At 46.0% G+C, this 23,975-nt stretch overlaps 1 protein-coding gene across 1 annotated transcript in view; it reads left to right on the forward strand.

Moving 5' to 3' along the window:
- The window catches only part of alg14 (ALG14 UDP-N-acetylglucosaminyltransferase subunit), a 97,436-nt gene extending 88,214 nt beyond the window's left edge, over positions 1-9,222 (forward strand). Inside the window, exon 4 of the mRNA XM_078218822.1 lies at positions 7,158-9,222. Within this exon, the coding sequence (XP_078074948.1) occupies positions 7,158-7,388 (231 nt within the window). The 3' untranslated portion in view covers positions 7,389-9,222. The remainder of the gene's footprint in view (positions 1-7,157) is intronic.
- The last annotated feature ends 14,753 nt before the right edge of the window (positions 9,223-23,975 follow it).

The raw sequence follows: 23,975 nt of genomic DNA on the forward strand, positions 1-23,975 counted from the left end.
GCACTTGGACCATATCCCTCCACACCCCTCTCATCCATGAACCCGTCCAAGTTTTTCTTAAATGTTAAAAGTGACCCCGCATTGACCACTTTGTCCGGCAGCTCATTCCACACTCCCACCACTTTCTGCGTGAAGAACCCCCCCCCTAATATTCCCTTTAAACTTTTCTCCTTTCACCCTTAACCCATGCCCTCTGGTTTTTTTCTCCCCTAGCCTCAGCGGAAAAAGCCTGCTTGCATTCACTCTATCTATACCCATCAAAATCTTATACACCTCTATCAAATCTCCCCTCAATCTTCTACGCTCCAGGGAATAAAGTCCCAACCTATTCAATCTCTCTCTGTAACTCAGCTTCTCAAGTCCCGGCAACATCCTTGTGAACCTTCTCTGCACTCTTTCAATCTTATTTACATCCTTCCTGTAACTAGGTGACCAAAACTGTACACAATACTCCAAATTCGGCCTCACCAATGCCTTATATAACCTTACCATAACACTCCAACTTTTATACTCGATACTCCGATTTATAAAGGTCAATGTACCAAAGGCACTCTTTATCTTTAAGACATATCCTTGAGCCCTGGTGTGAACCAGCTCCCTGGGGTAGCTCGGCATTAGAGCATCGGTTTGTATGGTCTTAAGTCAGACATTATGATTGCGTTCTTCATTCAGCACGTAAGCATGACCCTAACCTTCCTGTGGCTTGCCTTTTCAATTCAGCACCTTGCCCTCATACCCATATGTCTGTCCTTGGCCTGCTGCAATGTTGAAGTGAAGTCCAACGCATACTGGAGGGGCAGCATCTCATCTTCCGGCCAGGTACATTACAGCCCTCAGGACTCAACACTGAGTTTGAGCTTGACTGTGACCTTTCTCTTCCTCCTTCATCTTTTTTTATATATCTCAAACACTTTTAGTCTCAATGCAACTCCCCCTCCCCGCACCCCACCCACCTCCCCCACTGGGCCATCTGTCACTTGTTTTTTAGTTTTGCTTTCACTGAGCACTGACCTTTATTCTCCCATTAATACATTCTGATATCTTACCTTTATGCAGCTACCTGTACCTTCTCCAGCCATTTCCTCTGCCTAGCGACCTACACATCTTTGTTGCAATCTGTTCTAGCTCCTGCCAATAACTGACCTTTTCCTATGTCAGACTCCTATTTATTGACTACAGCTCAGCCTTCAATATCATTATTCCTACGAAACTCATCTCCAAACTCTGTGGCCTGGGCCTCGGCTCATCCCTCTGTTACTGGATCCTGAACTTCCTAAGCCACAGATCACAATCAGTAAGGATAGGCAACAATACCTCCTCCATGATCATCCTCAACACTGGTGCCCTACATTGCTGTGTTCTCAGGCTGAGGTAGCACATTGGATTTAGGGTACCATCAGCCTGTTAGGATAGGTAGCTTCCAAGAGATCAGAAGAAAGAGACATTTTTCAACACGTCGCCATGACTCTCAAGTGTGAACTTCAGATTTGATACATTTAACCATGTAAATGTATGATTATATGTATCAAATCTAAAGTCTACACATACAGCAGTGTTTGACTTCCATAGTTGTTTCATGCAAGTCATAATTTTCTTTTTGTTATTATTTTATTTATTAGTTACAAGTAGGCTTACATTAACACTGCAATGAAGTTACTGTGAAAATCCCCTTGTCACCACACTCCAGTGCCTGTTCAGGTACACTGAGGGAGAATTTAGCTTGGCCAATGCACCTAACCTGCACTTCTTTGGACTCTGGGAGGAAACCGGAGCACCCGGAAAAAACCCACACAGACACGGGGAGAACGTGCAAACTCCGCACAGACAGTGACCCAAGCCGGGAATCGAAGTCCGTTTCTTAATTTTAATGATCCTGATTCTAATCTTTTTAATTTTTTAAGTGCAAGTTTATTTTATTCGTGTCACAAGTAGGCCTACATTAACACTGTAATGAAGTTGCTGTGAAAATCCCCCTAGTCGCCACACTCCGTCACCTGTTCGGGTACACTGAGGGGGAGTTTAGCATGGCCAATGCACCTAACCATCCCATTTTTCGGACTGTGGGAGAAACCAGAGCAACCAAAGGAAACCCACGCAGACACAGGGAGAACGTGCAGGCTCCGCACAAACAGTCACCCACGCCGGGAATCGAACCCGGGTCCCTAGTGCTGTGAGGCAGCAGTGCTAACCACTGTGCCACCGTGCCGCCCTTTATTCAGGAATTTGATTTTACTGGTTGGAAATGATCTCTCTGAATATTTCAGGCTCGCGCTGAACACAAACCACTTTCGCTGAGCTCAAGTGTGAAGAATGCACCTTGGGCAAGGCACCAGAGACATGCAAAGAAGAACAAGATGAACCCACAGGTCTTCGGTCTAAAAAGAGACTTATGTTTGAAGAAGGATGCAGGATAATCAGAGGCAGAGAGAAAGTGCACCCAGGACAGTCTTTTGATACATGTCACAGGAGCACAGCAAAATAATCAGGGTTATGAAAGGTGAACTTAGGATACTGGCATGAAACACTTCTTTATGCGGAGTGGGATCAGCAGCTGGAATGTGTTGTATGGAATGGCCATATTTTGGAAGAATTTAATCAAGTAAGCCAAGGTCCACCTTATGTCGACCGATCTTCTGAAGATAGCATCCTTGTTCATGTGGTGTGTTTGGATGAGCATCCATTTCAATGTAGTGTTAATTCCCATGTAACCTTGCATTTAACAATAGTCCGTTTGGATCAGGTTTGTTGGTGAAAATGACTGAGACGGGATATGTGTACGTTGCTGTCAGGCTCTTTCTGAACCCTCTCCAGACATTTCTCACCGGTGCTCCACACAATAGCTTGGTTTCCCTGGGCAGGCACATGTTTCCTGCCAACTGCAACTTGACCTTGTGAGCACTGTACCGAGGATATATCACGCGCAGAGCTTACTTGCATTTTCTCCTGGGGGACTGTTGAGTATTTATCCCTCAACCCTGTATCACTAATGCAGATTATCTGGTCATTATATCATTGGTGCTTGTGGGACTTTGTTGTGTGCAAATGGGGGGTTGCTGTGTTTTGTACATTTGAACACTTCAAAAGATTCTTCATTGACTTGAAAGCATCATGAGATGTCCAGGGATCGGGAATAGTATAGATTTAAGCCATTTTATTTTTCATGAGGGGAGTGGGGACAATGTGTGCTCTTTCGGTCAAACATAGTTGGGGAAATAAGGGAGGGAGAATCTGAGGGAGGATTGTTATGTTTTGAGGCTGGAGGGTTAAGACAGGGCAGGAGAAAAGTAAAGGAGGTCAAGGTTGGATAAAAGGTGCAGGTTGGTTAGAGGTTATCAGCAGGATGAGGGGTTGAACGGGGCTAGAGATTCGATGGTGGTTGTGGAGGAGGAGGAGGCAAGGTAGAGTAGGGTTTGAGACTTTTTGTAATAGAGGAGAAAGATGGAGCGTGAGATTAGAGGTGGGAGGTCATAAAGAGCCAATTGGAGGAGGAAGGAGCTGTGCTAGAGCCCAGAAGAAGGGAGTATATTGTAACCAGCATGGTCAGTATGGTGAACACAGACTACTGGTGCTTGGAGGGAAGAGAGTTAAAGTTTATTTACTAGTCACAAGTAAGGCTTACATTAACACTGCAATGAAGTTACTGTAAAATCCCCCCAGTCGCCACACTCTGGCGCCTGTTCGGGTCAATGCACCTAACCAGCACGTCTTTCAGACTGTGGGAGAAAACCGGAGCACCCGGAGGAAACCCACACAGATACAGGGAGAATGTGCAAACTCCACACGGACAGTGGCCCAAGCCGGGAATCGAACCTGGGACCCTGGCGCTGTGAGGCAGCAGTGCTAACCACTGCTAACTAAAGGGGGGAGGGGGGGAAATAGTTGCAGTGTTATTTTAAATTTCCTAAATTGAGAGCATGAGTTATGGGAATGCAGAGCAAAAGAGTGAACAGCTGGTGTGGGTGGTGTACCAGCCTGGAAAGCAATGGGTAGATAATTTTACTGCCATATTTTTTAATTTTTAAAAAAAGCATCTTTTGCCTTTGAGGACTGTTGTTGCTGTTTTTTATCTTGATGGTGCGAGGATGATGTCAAGTGACAGCCATTAATGGTGGAGATCTAATTTCACGCCATTACTTCAACTCTCACATCAATGAAACCAGATCATCACTTTACAATCTAATGTGAAAGACTTGCACTGGGTGCATGCAGAATGTAACAAAATATTTCCTTGGTTAGTGCTTTATTCTTGGCTGGCAGTATAGAATGAGATCATTGGCTGCGACGTACAGCACTGTTATTAGCTTTCGTAAAATTCTGTTGTTGCAAATAATTTTTTTAAATCTTCTTTCTCTAATTCTTTGCTTCCTAAAGTCGTTAACTCCCGTTTTGCAGTTTGACAAGTGTGGGCAGCCTCCAAGTGTCAGTCTTCACATGTGAGCTGAAGCAGCAGCATGTTAGGCCAAGTGGGTTGGAGCCGGAATCACAGCAGAACTATTTGTGCCCTTTCCATGCTCCTCCAATTGGCTCTCTCTGTGACCTCCCACCTCTAATCTCACACTCAATCTTTCTCCTCTCCTACAAGAAGTCTCAAACCCTGCTGTACCTTGCCACCTCCTCCCCTATGCCCACCATCCAAACTCTAGCCCTGTATTTGTGTGAACAAAGATCATTGGAGTGGGAATCCTGGCAAAATTTATTCCCCATCATAAAGCCACTTCATTGTTGTGGCTCAGACCTGGAGTTACACCAAGTACCCAGGGTCACTCATTCTCATCGTGAATCTAATCTTCTCGATCATAATGAACTTGCTTAATTCAGGTTATTAGACAAAAATCTTGAACCGAAATTTGTATGGCTATTTTTTAAAAAGTGAAATTCAAAGTTTTTCTCCTTTTTCTCTGTCTCTTGCTTTATTTTCTCTCTCTCAACTGCCCTCTCTCTCGCCCGTCCCCCTCCCTCTCTCTCGCCCGTCCCCCTCCCTCTCTCTGGTCCGTCCCCCTCCCTCTCTCTCGCCCGTCCCCCTCCCTCTCTCTCGCCCGTCCCCCTCCCTCTCTCTCGCCCGTCCCCCTCCCTCTCTCTCGCCCGTCCCCCTCCCTCTCTCTCGCCCGTCCCCCTCCCTCTCTCTCGCCCGTCCCCCTCCCTCTCTCTCGCCCGTCCCCCTCCCTCTCTCTCGCCTGTCCCCCTCCCTCTCTCTGGCCCGTCCCCCTCCCTCTCTCTGGCCCGTCCCCCTCCCTCTCTCTGGCCCGTCCCCCTCCCTCTCTCTGGCCTGTCCCCCTCCCTCTCTCTCGGCGGTCCCCCTCCCTCTCTCTCGCCCGTTCCCCTCCCTCTCTCTCGCCCGTCCCCCTCCCTCTCTCTCTGGCCCGTCCCCCTCCCTCTCTCTCGCCCGTCCCCCTCCCTCTCTCTCTGGCCCGTCCCCCTCCCTCTCTCTCGCCCGTCCCCCTCCCTCTCTCTCGCCCGTCCCCCTCCCTCTCTCTCGTCCGTCCCCCTCCCTCTCTCTCGCCCGTCCCCCTCCCTCTCTCTCGCCCGTCCCCCTCCCTCTCTCTCGCCCGTCCCCCTCCCTCTCTCTCGTCCGTCCCCCTCCCTCTCTCTCGCCCGTCCCCCTCCCTCTCTCTCGCCCGTCCCCCTCCCTCTCTCTCGCCCGTCCCCCTCCCTCTCTCTCGCCCGTCCCCCTCCCTCTCTCTCGCCCGTCCCCCTCCCTCTCTCTCGCCCGTCCCCCTCCCTCTCTCTCGCCCGTCCCCCTCCCTCTCTCTCGCCCGTCCCCCTCCCTCTCTCTCGCCCGTCCCCCTCCCTCTCTCTCGCCCGTCCCCCTCCCTCTCTCTCGCCCGTCCCCCTCCCTCTCTCTCGCCCGTCCCCCTCCCTCTCTCTCGCCCGTCCCCCTCCCTCTCTCTCGCCCGTCCCCCTCCCTCTCTCTCGCCCGTCCCCCTCCCTCTCTCTCGCCCGTCCCCCTCCCTCTCTCTCGCCCGTCCCCCTCCCTCTCTCTCGCCCGTCCCCCTCCCTCTCTCTCGCCCGTCCCCCTCCCTCTCTCTCGCCCGTCCCCCTCCCTCTCTCTCGCCCGTCCCCCTCCCTCTCTCTCGCCCGTCCCCCTCCCTCTCTCTCGCCCGTCCCCCTCCCTCTCTCTCGCCCGTCCCCCTCCCTCTCTCTCGCCCGTCCCCCTCCCTCTCTCTCGCCCGTCCCCCTCCCTCTCTCTCGCCCGTCCCCCTCCCTCTCTCTCGCCCGTCCCCCTCCCTCTCTCTCGCCCGTCCCCCTCCCTCTCTCTCGCCCGTCCCCCTCCCTCTCTCTCGCCCGTCCCCCTCCCTCTCTCTCGCCCGTCCCCCTCCCTCTCTCTCGCCCGTCCCCCTCCCTCTCTCTCGCCCGTCCCCCTCCCTCTCTCTCGCCCGTCCCCCTCCCTCTCTCTCGCCCGTCCCCCTCCCTCTCTCTCGCCCGTCCCCCTCCCTCTCTCTCGCCCGTCCCCCTCCCTCTCTCTCGCCCGTCCCCCTCCCTCTCTCTCGCCCGTCCCCCTCCCTCTCTCTCGCCCGTCCCCCTCCCTCTCTCTCGCCCGTCCCCCTCCCTCTCGCTCGCCCGTCCCCCTCCCTCTCGCTCGCCCGTCCCCCTCCCTCTCGCTCGCCCGTCCCCCTCCCTCTCGCTCGCCCGTCCCCCTCCCTCTCTCTCGCCCGTCCCCCTCCCTCTCTCTCGCCCGTCCCCCTCCCTCTCTCTCGCCCGTCCCCCTCCCTCTCTCTCGCCCGTCCCCCTCCCTCTCTCTCGCCCGTCCCCCTCCCTCTCTCTCGCCCGTCCCCCTCCCTCTCTCTCGCCCGTCCCCCTCCCTCTCGCTCGCCCGTCCCCTCCCTCTCTCTCGCCCGTCCCCCTCCCTCTCTCTCGCCCGTCCCCCTCCCTCTCTCTCGCCCGTCCCCTCCCTCTCTCTCGCCCGTCCCCCTCCCTCTCGCTCGCCCGTCCCCCTCCCTCTCTCTCGCCCGTCCCCCTCCCCCTCTCTCGCCCCGCTCCCCCTCTCTTGCCCCCTCCCCTCTGGTATTTCTGAAATTATGTTCCATATCTGGGCTATCAGAGTGAAGACGCTACGCACAGCACTGGAAGGATAGGGAGCTAATGATGCATATTGGCTGCACTAAACTCCGAAAAACCTGTAAATCATGCAAAAATAACCTTTCTGTGTTTCTGTGCAGGTGCTGTGTAACGGACCGGGAACATGTGTGCCCCTCTGCATATCTGCTCTGATGCTCCGAATACTCGGAATGAAGAAAGTGCTGATTATCTACATAGAGAGCATCTGCCGAGTTGAAACCTTGTCTCTTTCTGGGAAAATACTGTACAATTTGTCAGATTACTTTTTTGTTCAGTGGTCAACACTGCAGAGGAAATATCCCAAAGCAATCTACCTCGGCCGGCTAGTCTGAGCTACCCGCTGAGGCTGGGGCAGTGATTGCCGAGATAGCATATCTGTGCCCAGATGTCAGGAAGCAGCAGCTATGCAGAATAAATATACATTCCAGACATTGTATATTGAGCCTCATGTCTGTAAGGGGGAGGGCGGGGGGACACATTCCGAAAGAAACAAATTCTGTCTAAATTTATGGTTTTGGGGGAAGATCTAGATATAAATTAGTGCTCTTGGGATTGCTACTGGGTCAGGGATAAAGTATTAACATATCCAGTATGAGGGAGCCAATTCCTGCATAAACGACCTTATATGGTTCTTAGAAACGCTGGCTGCCTCAAGTACTTCGACTCCTCGGCTCTCCGTTTCCTTGTCAGCAAACCTTGTTTTAACAATAGAAGAAGGCCATTCCACCCAACACACCCACCCATTTTACTGGATCCGTGCCATTATCTACTCGCTGTACACCTCCATTCTGGAGTTTCATTATCGACTAAATGCATTGACTTTCTATCTATCATGAATGCTAAACTGCTACAAATATTTTTGCACATCAAAGGGTAGTGGGACATTGCAGTTAACTTCCCAGCCAGAAGTCATTTGAACTCTCCTTGTTTTGAAGAGCGTGTTTTTCTCTTTTGAGCTCTCAGGTGCTAATGTTATGAGCAGACTCTCACACTACGGTATGCTTTCTTCCTGCCTATGTTTTTCCAAACACCAAAGCCAGCTACAGAAGCAATAAAATTGTTGGTGCACTTTATGTGCAGCCGTACATCTATTTGATCTGAAGTCTTTCTCTGACATTTAGAATGATTTACTCTCGGCATCACTTACCCTAATCTCCAATGCTCATCACTGTAGATTTCCCCTTTTAGCTTCTGTTTGTCTTTGTAATTTACTTCTCTCCCTGCTAACCCTTTGTTCCCTCCTGAGGTTTGTTTTGTCGCCTGCCATTGCTTTTCCTTCCCACTCCTCTCACTGCAACCGTTGAAAAAAAAGTTTGGGGAATTCCCAATTGTCGATCACTTGGATGGAAAGGGAAGGACTGATCCCCTCCGTTATGGTAGCTGATTGAGACCCCAATGTTAAAGAAAGAAGAGAAGGCTTCCGTTTATATTGTGCCTTTCACAACCTCATCTCATTGCTTCGTAGCCAGTGAAGTACTTTTTGAAATGTAGTTGTTGTAGATGTCAGGATTATCATGCAGAAAGTAAATACTCTTGGTTTTTTTTGTTAATTCATAAGGGGCGGCACGGTGGCACAGTGGTTAGCACTGCTGCCTCACAGCACCAGGGACCCGGGTTCAATTCCAGCCGCGGGTCACTGTTTGTGTGGAGTTTGCTAATTTTCCCCGTGTCTACATGGGTTTCCTCCCACAGTCCAAAGATGTGTGGGTCAGGTTGATTGGCCATGCTAAATTGTCCCTTCGTGTCAGGGATTAGCAGAGTAATATGTGGGGTTAAAGGGATAAGGCCTGGATGGGATTGTTGTTGGTGCAGGCTAGATGGGCTGAATGGCCTCCTGCGCTACAGGGATTCTATTCTATTCTATGATATAGATGTTGGAGCAGGGAATAGGACTCACCATTCAAGGTACTGACCCCTCCTCATGCAACTGGTCTACTTGCATTGAGATTGGTTTAGCGAACAGTCAGAACGATCAAGAGAAGAGACTTGAATCAAGTTCAACAATGAAGTTGAATACATATGGTTTTTTTTGGGTACATTGATTACAACCCAAACCAACTGCGCCAACAATAAGAGAGAGTAATCAGCTGTGGATGTTCTGGCAAAAAGCCCCGCGAGATAGCGGCTCAGGGCAGCATCAGCATAAAGTCCTGTTATTTAAAAGATTTTCCACCTGAACATCTAAGGCCTAAGAACATAAGAAATAGGAGCAGGAGTAGGCCATCTAGCCCCTCGAGCCTGCCCCGCCATTCAATAAGATCATGGCTGAAGTGGATCAGTTCCACTTACCCGCCTGATCCCTATAACCCCTAATTCCCTTACCGATCAGGAATCCATCTATCCGTGATTTAAACATATTCAATGAGGTAGCCTCCACCACTTCAGTGGGCACAGAATTTCAGAGATTCACCACCCTCTGAGAGAAGAAGTTCCTCCTCAACTCTGTCCTAAACTGACCCCCCTTTATTTTGAGGCTGTGCCCTCTAGTTCTAGTTTCCTTTCTAAGTGGAAAGAATCTCTCCATCTCTACCCTATCCAGCCCCTTCATTATCTTATAGGTCTCTATAAGATCCCCCCTCAGCCTTCTAAATTCCAACGAATACAAACCCAATCTGCTCAGTCTCTCCTCATAATCAATACCCCTCGTCTCTGGTATCAACCTGGTGAACCTTCTCTGCACTCCCTCCAAGGTCAATATATCCTTCCGCAAATAAGGGGATTAATACTGCACACAGTATTCCAGCTGCGGCCTCACCAATGCCCTGTACAGATGCAGCAAGACATCTCTGTGAGGCAAGGCCTCGTGTCAGTGTCTGTGTGGAATTTGCACTTTCTCCCTATATCTGCATGGGTTTCCTCCGGGTGCTCCGGTTTCCTTCCACAGTCCAAAGATGTGCGGGTCAGGTTGATTGGCCATGCTAAATTGACCCTAGTGTCAGGGGATTAGCAGGGTAAATGTGTGGGGTTACGGGGATAAGGCCTGGATGGGATTGGGTTCGATATTGACTCGATGGGCTGAATGTCCTCCCTCTGTACTGTAGGGCTTCTATGATTCATTTGTGGGTCTTGCTGACTAGGCCAGCATTTATTGCTCATCCTGTGTCTGCGTGGGTTTCCTCCGGGTGCTCTGGTTTCCTCCCACTGTCCAAAGATGTGCAGGTTAAGTGGATTGGCCATGCTAAATTGCCCTTTAGTGGCCAAGACTTGTAGCTTGGGGGGTAAATGTGTGGGGTTATGGGGATAGGGCCTGGGTGGGATGCTCTGTTGGAGAGTTGGTGCAGACTCATAGAAATCATAGAAAATCATAGAAACCCTACAGTGCAGAAGGAGGCCATTCGGCCCATCGAGTCTGCACCGACTACAATCCCACCCAGGCCCTACCCCCACATATTTTACCCGCTAATCCCTCTGACCTACGCATCCCAGGACTCTAAGGGGCAATTTTTTTTTTTAACCTGGCCAATCAACCTAACCCGCACATCTTTGGACTGTGGGAGGAAACCGGAGCACCCGGAGGAAACCCACGCAGACACGAGGAGAATGTGCAAACTCCACACAGACAGTGACCCGAGCCGGGAATCGAACCCGGGACCCTGGAGCTGTGAAGCAGCAGTGCTAACCACTGTGCTACCGTGCCGCCCTAATGACTCGATGGGCCGAATAACCTTTTTCTGCACTGTAGGGGCTCTATGAACTTAATTGCCCTTGAGAAGGTGGCGGTGATGGAACTTTTATCTTTCTGCGACTCGGACTGCACCTCCTTAGCCCATCCCGTGGAGAAAGCATCATAATGGGGAGCAACAGCAAGGAAAGGAACTTTCCCTTCCAACAGAAAGAAACAAAAAGAAAGCAAGCGTAGTATTAAGGCTATTTTAGATTCTGTACCTCAGCTGGTTTAGAGATCTGTCTAGGAATTGTCAACAAGTCAAATACCACAAAATCAATGTGTACCAATGCAACAATAATTCATATGCAGCTGCCAGTTTCCTTTCCTTCGTACTGTTGCCCAGTTATTGCAATGGTATCTTAAAATGAATTGGTGTGCAAATTCTTAGCCTGACCTCAATGTGTCATGTTTACTTTTTGTCAAATGGTACATTCCATTTATCTGCATTCTGAACCGACACTGTCACAGATTAGAATTTGAAGGGTGGGCCCATTCTCCTGGAACTTCACAAAGGCAGGTTTGTCTCACGGACCTTGATTTATGCCTGCTGTGGCTGAAACCTACAAATCACTTTGTTGGAATTTAAATGGCAATGTATTTGCACTGATGCTACTGTAGTTCTTACTAATGGACTTGGTAAATTTCATTAGTAAGCGAATCATTTGGAAATTTACCAATGACAAAATTGGGTGTGGGGGGGGGGGGGGAATGGTCGTTATCTTGGGTGTTAGATTGAATTGAATTGAAAAATACCAGTCTCTGCAACAATATTGAGCATGCGTTGTTAACTGCTACACAGTTTATTTTAAAAGTTTGTTTATTTATTAGTCACAAGTAAGGCTTACGTTAACACTGCAATGAAATTACTGTGAAATTCCTCTAGTCGCCACACTCCGACGGTTGTTCGGGTCAATGCACCTAAGCAGCACGTCTTCCAGATTGTGGGAGGAAACCACAATGTGTATTGTCTCCAGCCTGTCCTGTCTGGAGACAATACACATCTCTTTAGCCTGTGCTTAATGCTCCCTCCACCCACATTGTCTGTATCTTTAAGATCTGGCTGGTTGTAGGGATTCGCATTCTAATCAGTATTTTGTAAGTTGATTTTTGTGTCTCTGTGCCCTGTTTGAGAGCACATTTCCACTCCATCTGACGAAGGAGCAGCGCTCCGAAAGCTAATGGTATTTGCTACCAAATAAACCTGTTGGACTTTAACCTGGTGTTGTTAAAACTCTTACTTGGAGAAAAAGATCCATGAGATCATCTACATCCACCTGAACAGATAGATCAGTGGATCATTAAGGAGCAGGAGTAGATCATTCAGCGCTTCAAGTCTTGTTCATTAGCATCTCATCCAAGAGACAATGCAGCAGTACTCAAAAGTTTTATCCAAGAGTAGGAGTGAAATGCAGACCCTTTGCAGCACTTAGCCAACAGGATAGGGGTCTGATGAAAAATATTCTAACCAGGACTGGAGATGTTTGACAAAGCCCAGAGTTCCAGAAGTAAATAATGAGATTAAGGCAAGTATAAAGTTTATAATAAAAGTAAGGCTGCTAAAAAGCAAGACTATAGAAATGCAAGAAATAGATTAGAAAAGTTCAAAGCAAGTGCGAAAACAACTAGTGGTTGATGTAAATGAGAACGGTGAATGCTTTTCGACATATATCAAAAATGTTAAATATGGGCTAGGTCACAGAGGCTTAAAAGTGAAATTTTACAGTGAATAAAAAAAATAGTGCAGATACTTAACTAATATTGTGCTTCTGCATAGGAAAAGAACATAGAATTATCAGAAGAGAAGGAGTTGTGATCATAGAACATAGAATGTCCCTACAATGCAGAAAGAGGCCATTCGGCCCAACGAGCCTGTACCGACAACAATGCCACCCAGGCCCTATTCCTGTAACCCCATGTATTTACCCTGCTAATACCCCCTGACACTAAGGGACAATTTAGCATGGCCAATCAACCTAACCCATACATCTTTGGACTCTGGGAGGAAACCCACGCAGATACAGGGAGAACGTGCGGACTCCGCACAGTCACCCGAGGCTGGAATGGAACCCGCGTCCCTGGCGCTGTGAGGCAGCCATGCTAACCATTTGTGAATCGCTAATGGACAGCACAGCAAGCTGGGTCGGACCACTCCTTAGGATATTGAAGAAATGGGATTGTCCCAAAGGGCTGGAGAATTGAAACCCTATGAGGTCTCTGTACTCCAATTCTGGTCCCTTTTTCAATCCCTAATTCTAACTGTTACACCTTTGGTTGTCATGCCTTCAGAATTCCTCAGTCCTAAGCTCTGGTATCTCCCCACCAAAACCTCTCTCTATCTTTCCTCCTTTAAGGCACTGCTTAAAACCTACTGCTCAAGCAACCTTCTAGTCACCTGGTGTAATATTTCCTTTATGTGACTGGGTGTCAAATTGCAATTGATCAAACTCCCATGAAGCCTTGGGATGTTTCACCTTGTTAAAGATGTTTTATAAATCAAGGAAAACATAATAGTCAGATAACTAGACAAAATGGCCTTATGTTGGTAGTTTTAATAAGGATAATAAGAGAGCATAAAGAAAGATTTGAGCTCATCAAGGAAAGCCAATATGAACTTGCAAAGTGCAAGTCACACATGACCAATCAAAATTTCAAGCAACTATAGAAGGGCTTGGGTGAGGGAAGTGCAGAGGGATGTGGTAATCCAACCAATGACAGAATCAATGTATAAAAAGAACTACTCAGTCAAGTGGAAGATGTGATTTAAGGCAGGAAGCAGTTATGGATTTTTACAAATCTATAAAAGGCAAATGGGATTCCAAAGTTGACGTAGATATTTGAGTACAAAAACAGATAATCAACATAGATTTACTAGGAAAATACCAGCAAGTTATGAACTGAAACTTGATAAGCTGGATCGATATTCGGCAAAGAGTGAACTCTTAAGTGTTTTAGAGGACAAATAATAAAATAGTAAAAGGTTATTTCCATGGGTTGGTAAATCAGTGACTTTTGAAAATATAAATGGGAGGTAAGAGGAAATTTTTCTCTCAGTAATTATTGAATACATTACCACCAGTTTCTGTTGAAGTTGAATCTCAACCATGGATCAGTGAGTAATAGCCTTGTTTGCTGGGTCAGAAGGTTGTCAGATCAAAGACTATTCCAGAGACTTGAGTAAGTTATCTTGTTTATCACTCAACGACGTACTGAGGGAGTGCTGCTGCGTTGTTGTCCTTTGGGTGAGATATTAAACCAACTGCCCCCTCAGGCGAAAGCAAAAGATCTCGTGAAACTATTTTAAAGAAAAGCAGGAGCGTTCTCGTTCTTTCTGGTATCCGAGTCAATGTGTATCCTTCAAACAACATCACAGGTTATCTGGCCATTACCTCATTGCTGTTTGTGGAAGTTTAGTTGTATGTGAGTTGGCTGCCATAGAATCCCTACAGTGCAGAAGGAAGCCATTCAGCTCATCGAGTCTGCACTGACCACAATCCCACCCAGGCCCTATTTCTGTAACCCCATGTATTTACCCTGCTAATACCCCCTGACACTAAGGGGCAATTTAGCATCGCCAATCAACCTAACCCATACATCTTTGGACTGTGGGAAGAAACTGGAGGAAACCCACGCAGAAACGGGGAGAACATGCAGACTCCGCACAGTCACCCGAGGCCGGAATGGAACCCGCGTCCCCGGTGCTGAGAGGCAGCCATGCTAACCACTTGTGAATCGCTAACCCCACATATTTACCCTGCTAATCCCCCTGACACTAGGGTCAATTTTGCACAGCCAGTCAACCTAATCCGCGCATCTTTGGACCATGGGAGGAAACCCGGAGCACCCGGAGGAAAGCCACGCAGACATAGGGAGAACGTGCAAACTCCTCACTGACAGTGACCCAAGCTGGGAATCGAACCCAGGTCCCTGGAGCTGTGAGACAGCAGTGCTAACCACTGTGCCACCCAATACAAAACCCCATGTTTTGTACCAAGTGACTGCATTTGAAAAGCATTTCATTGGCTGTAAATGCTTTGGGTGTGTCTTGTGGTTGTGAAAGGCACGATATTAATGAAAGTTTGTGCGTTGTTTGTGTTAATTGCAGCATTTTAGGAATGGCTAGAAAACGTGGAGAACAGATACTAAAGGGAATGGCAAAAGAGCAGGTGACTGATGTTGGAATCCAAAGCTCCATTGTGAAGCTGTGACAGCCATGACAGGATAAGTGGTCTCCTTTACTGCTTGTTATTCTATGATTATATTATTAGCATTTAATAGTTTTTAAGAACTCTTTCATGTTCTCATGACTGACAAGCTTGAAGAAGGGAAAAGCAGCAAAATCAGGATATAGTTTCCCCACAAGTCAGCAACTATTGTGGTGTTGGAAAGAATTATGACATTATTGTTGACATATAAGGACACATTCTCTGTTCAGTAAAGCTTCTGTAAAAACGCAACGCATGGGGTGTGAGATTCTCCTGAGTGCCTCAGTGCCGGTTTAAAAATAGCAGTGAAGGATGAAGCACATTAAGTAATCATGAGAACTTGGCTGATCGGAAAATGTGCCATCTTGTACCTTCTCATGCCTACAAAGCAGTGATCTGTGAAGTAGCATCTGTTTGCGTACCCAAGTCAATATACATACTTGTGCACTTTGCACTGCCATCGCTGGGTTGGCAGTTTAGGGTGAAAGTCGCTCAGAGTTGCCAAAACATAGTCGCATATCATTGAGCTTAATTCTGGGTTTTTGGCCTTTTTAAAATTAAATGATATGGCACTTATAATGACCGTAATGTACCTCACTGTACAGGTCATTAAGCTTAATATTTATGCCAGGGTTTTTATTTTCAGAATTTACTTTCGATTTAAAAAATGGAAGAAAATTGTTGGGGGGCAAAATTGAACTCCAAAGCACCCAGGTAAGTTCAAAGAAATCAGTAATAAAAAATGTTTTGAATGTTGTTTAATCTAATGAAAATGAGAAGAAAAGTCAATGTAAGTGACGATACACAATTATTTAACATCGAATGATAGAGCACAGAGGGAGGCCATTCAGCCCATTGTACCCACACTGGCTCTTTGATATAGTGATCCCATTAACCCCACTTTCCTGTAACCTTGCACATTTCCCTTTTCAAGTCTATTTCCATTCCCTTTTGAAAGTTTCTATTGAATTTGTGTCCACCACTCTTCCAGGTAGTGCATTCCAGATCGTGAATCACTGTGTGAAAAATGTTCTCCTATCTCCCTGCTGGTTCTTTTGCCAATTATTATTCTGTGCTCTCTTGTTACCAACCCTCCTGCCAGTGGAAACAGTTTCTTCCTATTTACTCTATACCTTGTAATTTAGACCATCTCTATTAAATCTTCCCTTATCCTTCCCAGCAGCTTCTCCAGGTTTACACAATTCATGGACATCTCACTCAACTTCTAGATCACCTTCACTGAATTTAAAACACCATGCCCTGTATTATCAGCAGATCCATTTATGGAGATACGATTGTGTCAGAGAAGGAACTTCCATCCACCAATTTAGACATGCATGAATGCCATTCCCAAATTGTATGGTTGGATTAATTGGATCCCAGGTCTATAGAGACACAACAGTGCTGAATGATTGACTGTGATGCCAGAATCTTATAGATTGTATAATGTTTCCATACACTTTCCATACAGTGTAAGAATTTCTGTTTGTTATATCATTATCAATGGCTGGCTGATAATGTCTTGCCAATTACATTAAGATAATCCTTCCAAACAGGCCAATGGCTGGCAGTAAAAGCAGGAGAGATTTCTGGTCAGCCACGTTTGATGTGGAGTTAATCTTTATCTTTAAGCCTCTGGTGACAGATTAGCAACCTGTTCCAGGTAATTAGCTGTGGAAACAGACAAAATGTCTACCTTAGTGCATCACTAGATGCAGTAAAAAAATTGGAAACATGAATAGCAGGAATGCCCCACCAGGGGCTGTCACCCCCTCTCATTTTTGATCTTTTGTTTCATTTATTGATTTTTGTTTCATCAAGTGGTATAAATAGAGGATTGCTGGGACATTGGCTTGTGTGGGAAGAGAGCTGTAAGATTGAACAAGTGAATAAACTCTCAATAAAGAAAAGCTCTGTGTTGTGGTTTCTGCTTCACCAACTGGCTTGGATCTTATTAACAGTTGACATTCTTCGTTTTTATGTAATGTTTAAAAAAGAAAATGTCTTAAAAGGTGCATTTTTGTACAAATCACTAGCCAATCTTAACAATCTGGACTTGAAACTTGGTATCTAACATCAAATTGAATGGGCAACAATCTATATCTAAGATTTGTCATGTGGGACAGTATTGAACCAGGTATAGATTAAACATACAAGTCATGCACTTTGATGTCCACAAGAACATTTAAATAAGCACTGAACAGATAATTTCAAACGGGATTTGGACTGTAGCCCTGCAGCATCTATGGTTGGTGACAGATGTTACTCATCTGGTGTCCAAATTTATCCTGGTAGAAGAATGTAGCAATGACTGAAGCTCCACTGGAAGAAACAGAGTCTTCCTCAAATACTTTCTCTCAACATATCCTAATCTTGCTTTTCAGGACATTCCCAGGACTACAATCTTGTGTTTAAACTGCTTATGAATGGTTACTTTGTGCCAAATTTTAATTCAGTGAGTCGAGAATGTTTGGACTGAACTGCCCAGCGAGGAAATCGAGGATTAGCACTGCAGTAATTCTGAGATGGAATAGGACAGGCAGTTGAAGAGAAAACCAACTGAGGGATATAGTGAGTGAATCATGTGTCCGGTTTGAATTTATTGTTTGAATTTGATTCGCTGTAATGTTCTTCCGGCCCTGTACATTCCTACATTCCCGTTGCCAGCATTCATTTGCTACAGCCTTTCTCCTGAGTAAAATTGCTTTGGAGCTGCATTTAAGTATCTTTGTGGGAATGGTGAAATCTGAAGGACAAGCAACTGCTACTCATTATGGTCATTCCTATTTCTCTGAAGGAGGACCTTCACACAAGAATCCGTTGGCCTTCTTCCCTTCCTCTGAATACCTTTTGAAGTAGCTTGCTCTTGGAATGTAATATATTCCGATGGTCATGATTTATATGAGGAAAAGTATTTGCTGTTCGACATATCACGAGTAATATGAGTTCCAATTCTTCCCTTAGCTACACTGATGTAGCTCTGCGAACAAAATACTTCAGAGAAACGAAAACTGCATTAACAAACAATATTCCCCTTTCACAGACTTTTGTAAAATTTGTATTTACCTAGAGAAGCCATTTGGCCTAACATCTACTGAGCTTGCTACAGCAATTCAGAATTAATCATGTTATCTTCCTCTGCTTCAAATGAGTGCAGCAAAGCATTCCAGACTTTATCTGCTGTAGTTAAACCATTCCTGCAGTATTTTATTCTGAGTTAGTAACACGCTTCACAGACATTGAAGTATTTTAAAGAATAGTCACTGTTGTTATGTGAGCAAACTCGGGGCAGCACAATGGTTAGCACTGCTTCCTCACAGCGCCAGGGACCTGGGTTCGATTCTAGCCTTTGTTTGTGCATTTTCTCCGTGTGGGTTTCCTCCGGGCGCTCCGGTTTTCTCCCACAGTCCAAAGATGTGTAGGTTAGGTGGATTGGCCATGCTAAATTGCCCCTTAGTGTCCAGGGATGTGTAGGTTAGGGGGATTAGCCATGAAATGGTGACTCAAGGACAATTAGGGATTCGAATTAGGAGCAGGTGCTGGCCACTCAGCCCCTCAAGCCTGCTCCACTATTTAATAAGATCATGGCTGATCTTATTGTAATCTCAACCCCACATTCCTTCCTGCCCCGATAACCTTTCAACCCCTTGTTAATCAGAATCTATCTAGCGCTGCCTTAAAAATATTCAAAGATTCTGTTCCCACTGTCTTTTAAAGAACAGAGTTCCAGAGACTCTCAACCCTCTGAGAGAAAAAAATTCTCCTCATCTCAGTTTTAAATGAGTGACTTCTTATTTTTACACAATGACGCCAAGTTTTATGGATGGGCAACACGTACCACATCCGATGAGAGAATCAATTTTTAAAAAACAGCAATGATCACAATCTGTTTTTATGGTGTCGGTTGAGGGATAAGTATTGGTCAGGATATCAGAACTTACGTGCACTTTTTAAAAGTAGTAAAAAGTTTTTGAAAGTTTGTTTATTAGTGTCACCAGTAGCTTACATTAACACTGCAATGAAGTTACTGTGAAAATCTCCGAGTCGCCACACTATGGCGCCTGTTTGAATACACTGAGGGAGAATTTAGCTTGGCCAATGCACCTAACCAGCACGTCTTTCAGACTGTGGGAAGAAACCGGAGCACCCAGAGGAAGCCCACACAGACAGAGGGAGAACGTGCAGACTCCATGCAGACAGTGACCCAAGCTGGGAATCAAACCCAGGTCCCTGGCATTGTGAGGCAGCAGTGTTAGCCACCGTGCCGCCCCTAGTACAATACCTTCTTGAAGAATGATTTCCCCATTAAATACCCAGCACTCCATGCATTCTTGACCTGTGCTGGAAAGTTGCTGCTCCTGTGTTTAAAACTGCACCTACTCCATATTCTCTCTCATTTCCATCAGCAACAATGGTATGTGCTGGATAGTAAATCAATTTTTTGCTGCAGAGAATTTATGTTGGGCGTCGTCAGATTTACTGCTCAGCTCTACATCAATGTTTTGTTTTGCAAATGCAAATAAAATATTTTAAGAGCACCTTTGTTAAATCACTAAAATATCGATTTGTTAGACCATATAGCATTATGTACCAGATAATCCCAATATTAGTGTTAGCATTTTGATGTCAAACACTATTTATATTTTAAAATATAAATCTTGATTTATAAACTTGGTGGTGCAGTGTGTAAGATGAGGTCCCTTGGCTTCAAATTCAATGTGGTCTCTTCAGACCAAAGTTCTGAAATGAAAGTGTTTGGACAGTCTCGGGCTCTGTTTTAATGGCATTATACTTGGGGCTGGCTGGGAATCAATCCAAAGCTGTGCAACGCTAGACAGTAATAAAATAAATTTATACTGTTGCAAATAACACAAGAGCTTCAGGATGTCGGGCATTTCTGCAAAGGCTTCGGGGCTGGCCCAAAGTGCCAGATTCCATTCATCTGAATGAAGCAGTTGTAGCATATATGTGAACTATTCTTTATTACAGTCAAGCACCACTGGAAGTACAAGTTGGTTCAAGTATACTCCAACATTTTTATACCATGCAAATAAGATTAATTACATAGCTTTCATTATGTTAGGCCAGTAACATAGTGCTATAGCACACTCCTGGCTCAGTAATTGTATTTAATTTTCATTACTAAAGGCTTGTAACTGGGCTACTCCGTTTCCTTTATGACCACGCTTCAGCTCTAATGTTTTATTTCTCTATGCAATTAGATGCTCGTGCTCAAAAGGCTACTGTACGCAGTGTCTCACTGCCTGATAATGAAATAGCCACAAACAGTATTCCTGAGGCTTGCCAGCTGCTGAAACACAGTGTGTTAATGTTGGCCACTCTGCAAAATACCTACATAAACTCCAAAGTTACTGAAGCCATGCATTTTCACAGTGATTAAATACAGCTGGGTTAGTAGGAGAATTATTTACTTTGATCTGGCCAAATTCCAAACTGAGGTAAGACACTAATACCACACAGATTATGAGAGACACTGACATGGGTTTGAAATACTCCAGAGAAAGAACTGATGACAAATTAGTTTAATGACTGCTGCAGTTAAGTCAGAGAGACAAAACATCCTCATGATATTTACTGAGCTCTTGGAAACATCCGCAAGAATACGCCTGATGTAAAGTTTTATAAATAACGTTCACATTTAATTGTTTTCACCAAATTTTTTACGCACAGATTGCATTGAAGCTAAATATTTTGTGCATTTTATTTTGTGTCCAATCAACTATTCTAAGAGGATATTTTGCCTGTATCATTTTCTTCTCAGTCACAATTAGGTGTGCAATGTATGTATACAAATTTGGCTTCCTCCTTCATTTGAATATGATAAGAACATAAGAACATAAGAAATAGGAGCAGGAGTAGGCCATCTGGCCCTTCGAGCCTGCCCCGCCATTCAACAAGATCATGGCTGATCTGAAGCGAATCAGTTCCACTTACCCGCCTGCTCCCCATATCCCCTAATTCCCTTATCGATCAGAAAACTATCTACCCGTGATTTAAACATATTCAACGAGGAAGCCTCCACCACTTCAATGGGCAGAGAATTCCAGAGATTCACTACCCTCTGAGAGAAGAAGTTCCCCCTCAACTCTGTTCTGAACCGGTCCCCCCTTATTTTGAGGCTGTGCCCTCTAGTTCTGGTTTCCCTTCTAAGTGGAAAGAATCTCTCCACCTCTACCCTATCCAGCCCCTTCATTATCTTATATGTCTCTATAAGATCACCCCTCATCCTTCTAAACTCCAACGAGTACAGACCCAATCTGTTTAATCTCTCCTCATAAGCTACACCCCTCATCTCCGGTATCAACCTGGTGAACCTTCTCTGCACTCCCTCCAAGGCCAACATATCCTTTCGCAAATAAGGGCACCAAAACTGCACACAGTACTCCAGTTGCGGCCTCACCAGTGCCTTGTACAGTTGCAGCAAGACCTCCCTGCTTTTATATTCTATCCCCCTCGCGATAAAGGCCAACATTCCATTCGCCTTCTTGATCACCTGCTGCACCTGCAGACTGAGTTTTTGCAATTCGTGCACAAGGACCCCCAGGTCCCTCTGCACAGTCGCACGATGTAATTTTTCTCCATTTAAATAATATTCCAATTTACTATTATTTCTTCCAAAGTGGATAACCTCACATTTGCTAACGTTATATTCCATCTGCCAGATCCTCGCCCACTCGCTCAGCCTATCCAAATCTCTCTGCAGACTTTCCGCGTCCTCCACGCAATTCGCTTTCCCACTCACCTTCATGTCATCAGCAAACTTGAATACCCTAGATTCAGTCCCCTCCTCCAGATCATCTATGTAAATGGTAAACAATTGAGGCCCCAGCACCGATCCCTGCGGCACGCCACTGGTCACCAACTGCCAACCAGAAAAGCACCCATTTATCCCAACTCTCTGCTTCCTGTTAGATAGCCAATCCCCAATCCACGCCAACACCTTACCCCTAACTCCATGTACCCCAATCTTCTGCAGCAACCTTTTGTGAGGCACCTTATCGAACGCCTTCTGGAAATCTAAAAACACCACATCCACCGGTTCCCCTCTGTCAACCGCACTAGTGACATCTTCATAAAAGTCCAGTAGATTCGTCAAACACGACTTTCCCTTCATGAATCCATGCTGCGTCTGCTTGATCGAACCATTCTTATTCAGGTGCTCTGTTATTTCCTCTTTAATAATGGACTCTAGCATCTTCCCAACTACGGACGTTAAGCTAACCGGCCTGTAGTTACCCGCCTTTTGTCTACTTCCTTTTTTAAACAGCGGCGTAACAGTAGCTGTTTTCCAGTCAGCCGGCACTACCCCAGAGTCCAGCAAATTTTGATAAATTACTACTAACGCATCTGCTATTACCTCAGCCATTTCTTTCAGTACCCTGGGATGCATTCCATCCGGGCCCGGGGACTTGTCTACCTTCAGTCCTATTAGTCTACCAAGCACCACCTCCTTAGTAACAGTAATTGTATTAAGGACCTCCCCTCGCACCAACTCTCGATCTCTAATATTCGGCAAACTATTTGTGTCTTCCACCGTGAAGACCGACACATAACCAACAATTAGAATCTAATTTTTCATCTGTAATGATTTACAATAAAGATGAAACCCAAGTTTAGAATCCTTTTGCAATATTATGTTTTATTTCCTTCACATTTTCTTCAGATTCCGCAAATGTTCTGATAAAATTACGGCCAGAATTCTCCGGCCATGCCCCGCCACTGCTGCCAACAAGAATGGAGAATTTGATGCTCAGCCAAATCTCCATTCACTGCAGCGGATAACCCCAACTACAAGCAAAGTCAGAGACTTCCAGCCCTACATTTCAAATTTAAATATATCAGGTGCAATCTTGTTAAGATGTCCGGGGTCTTGTCTGCTTTCCGGAAAGTCGATGAGAAATCCGCACTGCCTCTTTTCGGGAAGGCCTGCTGAACCGCAAGCCATGGGCAGTAGCAGGGCCAATGGTGGACCTTTCCCTGGAATCAAGACCTTGGGGGCAGGAGTCTCGCCTACCATACTCAGCATCATCACTGGGCAGCAGCACCCTGAATAGCGACAGACCTGAATGCAACAGGGTTAATACCAGTGGCAGGATGAGGCCCTTAAGTGGTCTCTAATTGGCCACTTAAGGGCCTCAATTGACAGCATAGCTGGAAGGTTGACCACTGGCCTCTGGCCCAGAACTTAATTGGGGTGGAGGTGGGAAGACTAATGTTGGGTTTCTGGCACAGCACATCCCACCTAAGTACGTGCCCTTATCACCTCCAAACTCGCCACCTGCAAAGCACAAGATTTTTTTGAGGAGGTAACTAAGTGTGTTGATGAAGGTAGGGCAGTTGATGTCATATACATGGATTTTAGTAAGGCGTTTGATAAGGTCCCCCATGGTCGGCTTATGATGAAAGTGAGGAGGTGTGGAATAGAGGGAAAGTTGGCCGATTGGATAGGTAACTGGCTGTCTGACCGAAGACAGAGGGTGGTGGTCGATGGAAAATTTTCGGATTGGAGGCAGGTTGCTAGCGGTGTGCCGCAGGGATCGGTGCTTGGTCCTCTGCTCTTTGTGATTTTTATTAATGACTTAGAGGAGGGGGCTGAAGGGTGGATCAGTAAATTTGCTGATGACACCAAGATTGGTGGAGTAGTGGATGAGGTGGAGGGCTGTTGTAGGCTGCAAAGAGACATAGATAGGATGCAAAGCTGGGCTGAAAAATGGCAAATGGAGTTTAACCCTGATAAATGTGAGGTGATTCATTTTGGTAGGACTAATTTAAATGTGGATTACAGGGTCAAAGGTAGGGTTCTGAAGACTGTGGAGGAACAGAGAGATCTTGGGGTCCATATCCACAGATCTCTAAAGGTTGCCAGTCAAGTGGATAGAGCTGTGAAGAAGGCCTATAGTGTGTTAGCTTTTATTAACAGGGGGTTGGAGTTTAAGAGCCGTGGGGTTATGCTGCAACTGTACAGGACCTTGGTGAGACCACATTTGGAATATTGTGTGCAGTTCTGGTCACCTCACTATAGGAAGGAT

This window comes from Mustelus asterias, chromosome 8 (assembly GCF_964213995.1).
Source record: "Mustelus asterias chromosome 8, sMusAst1.hap1.1, whole genome shotgun sequence".
In the NCBI taxonomy this organism is placed as follows: domain Eukaryota; kingdom Metazoa; phylum Chordata; class Chondrichthyes; order Carcharhiniformes; family Triakidae; genus Mustelus; species Mustelus asterias.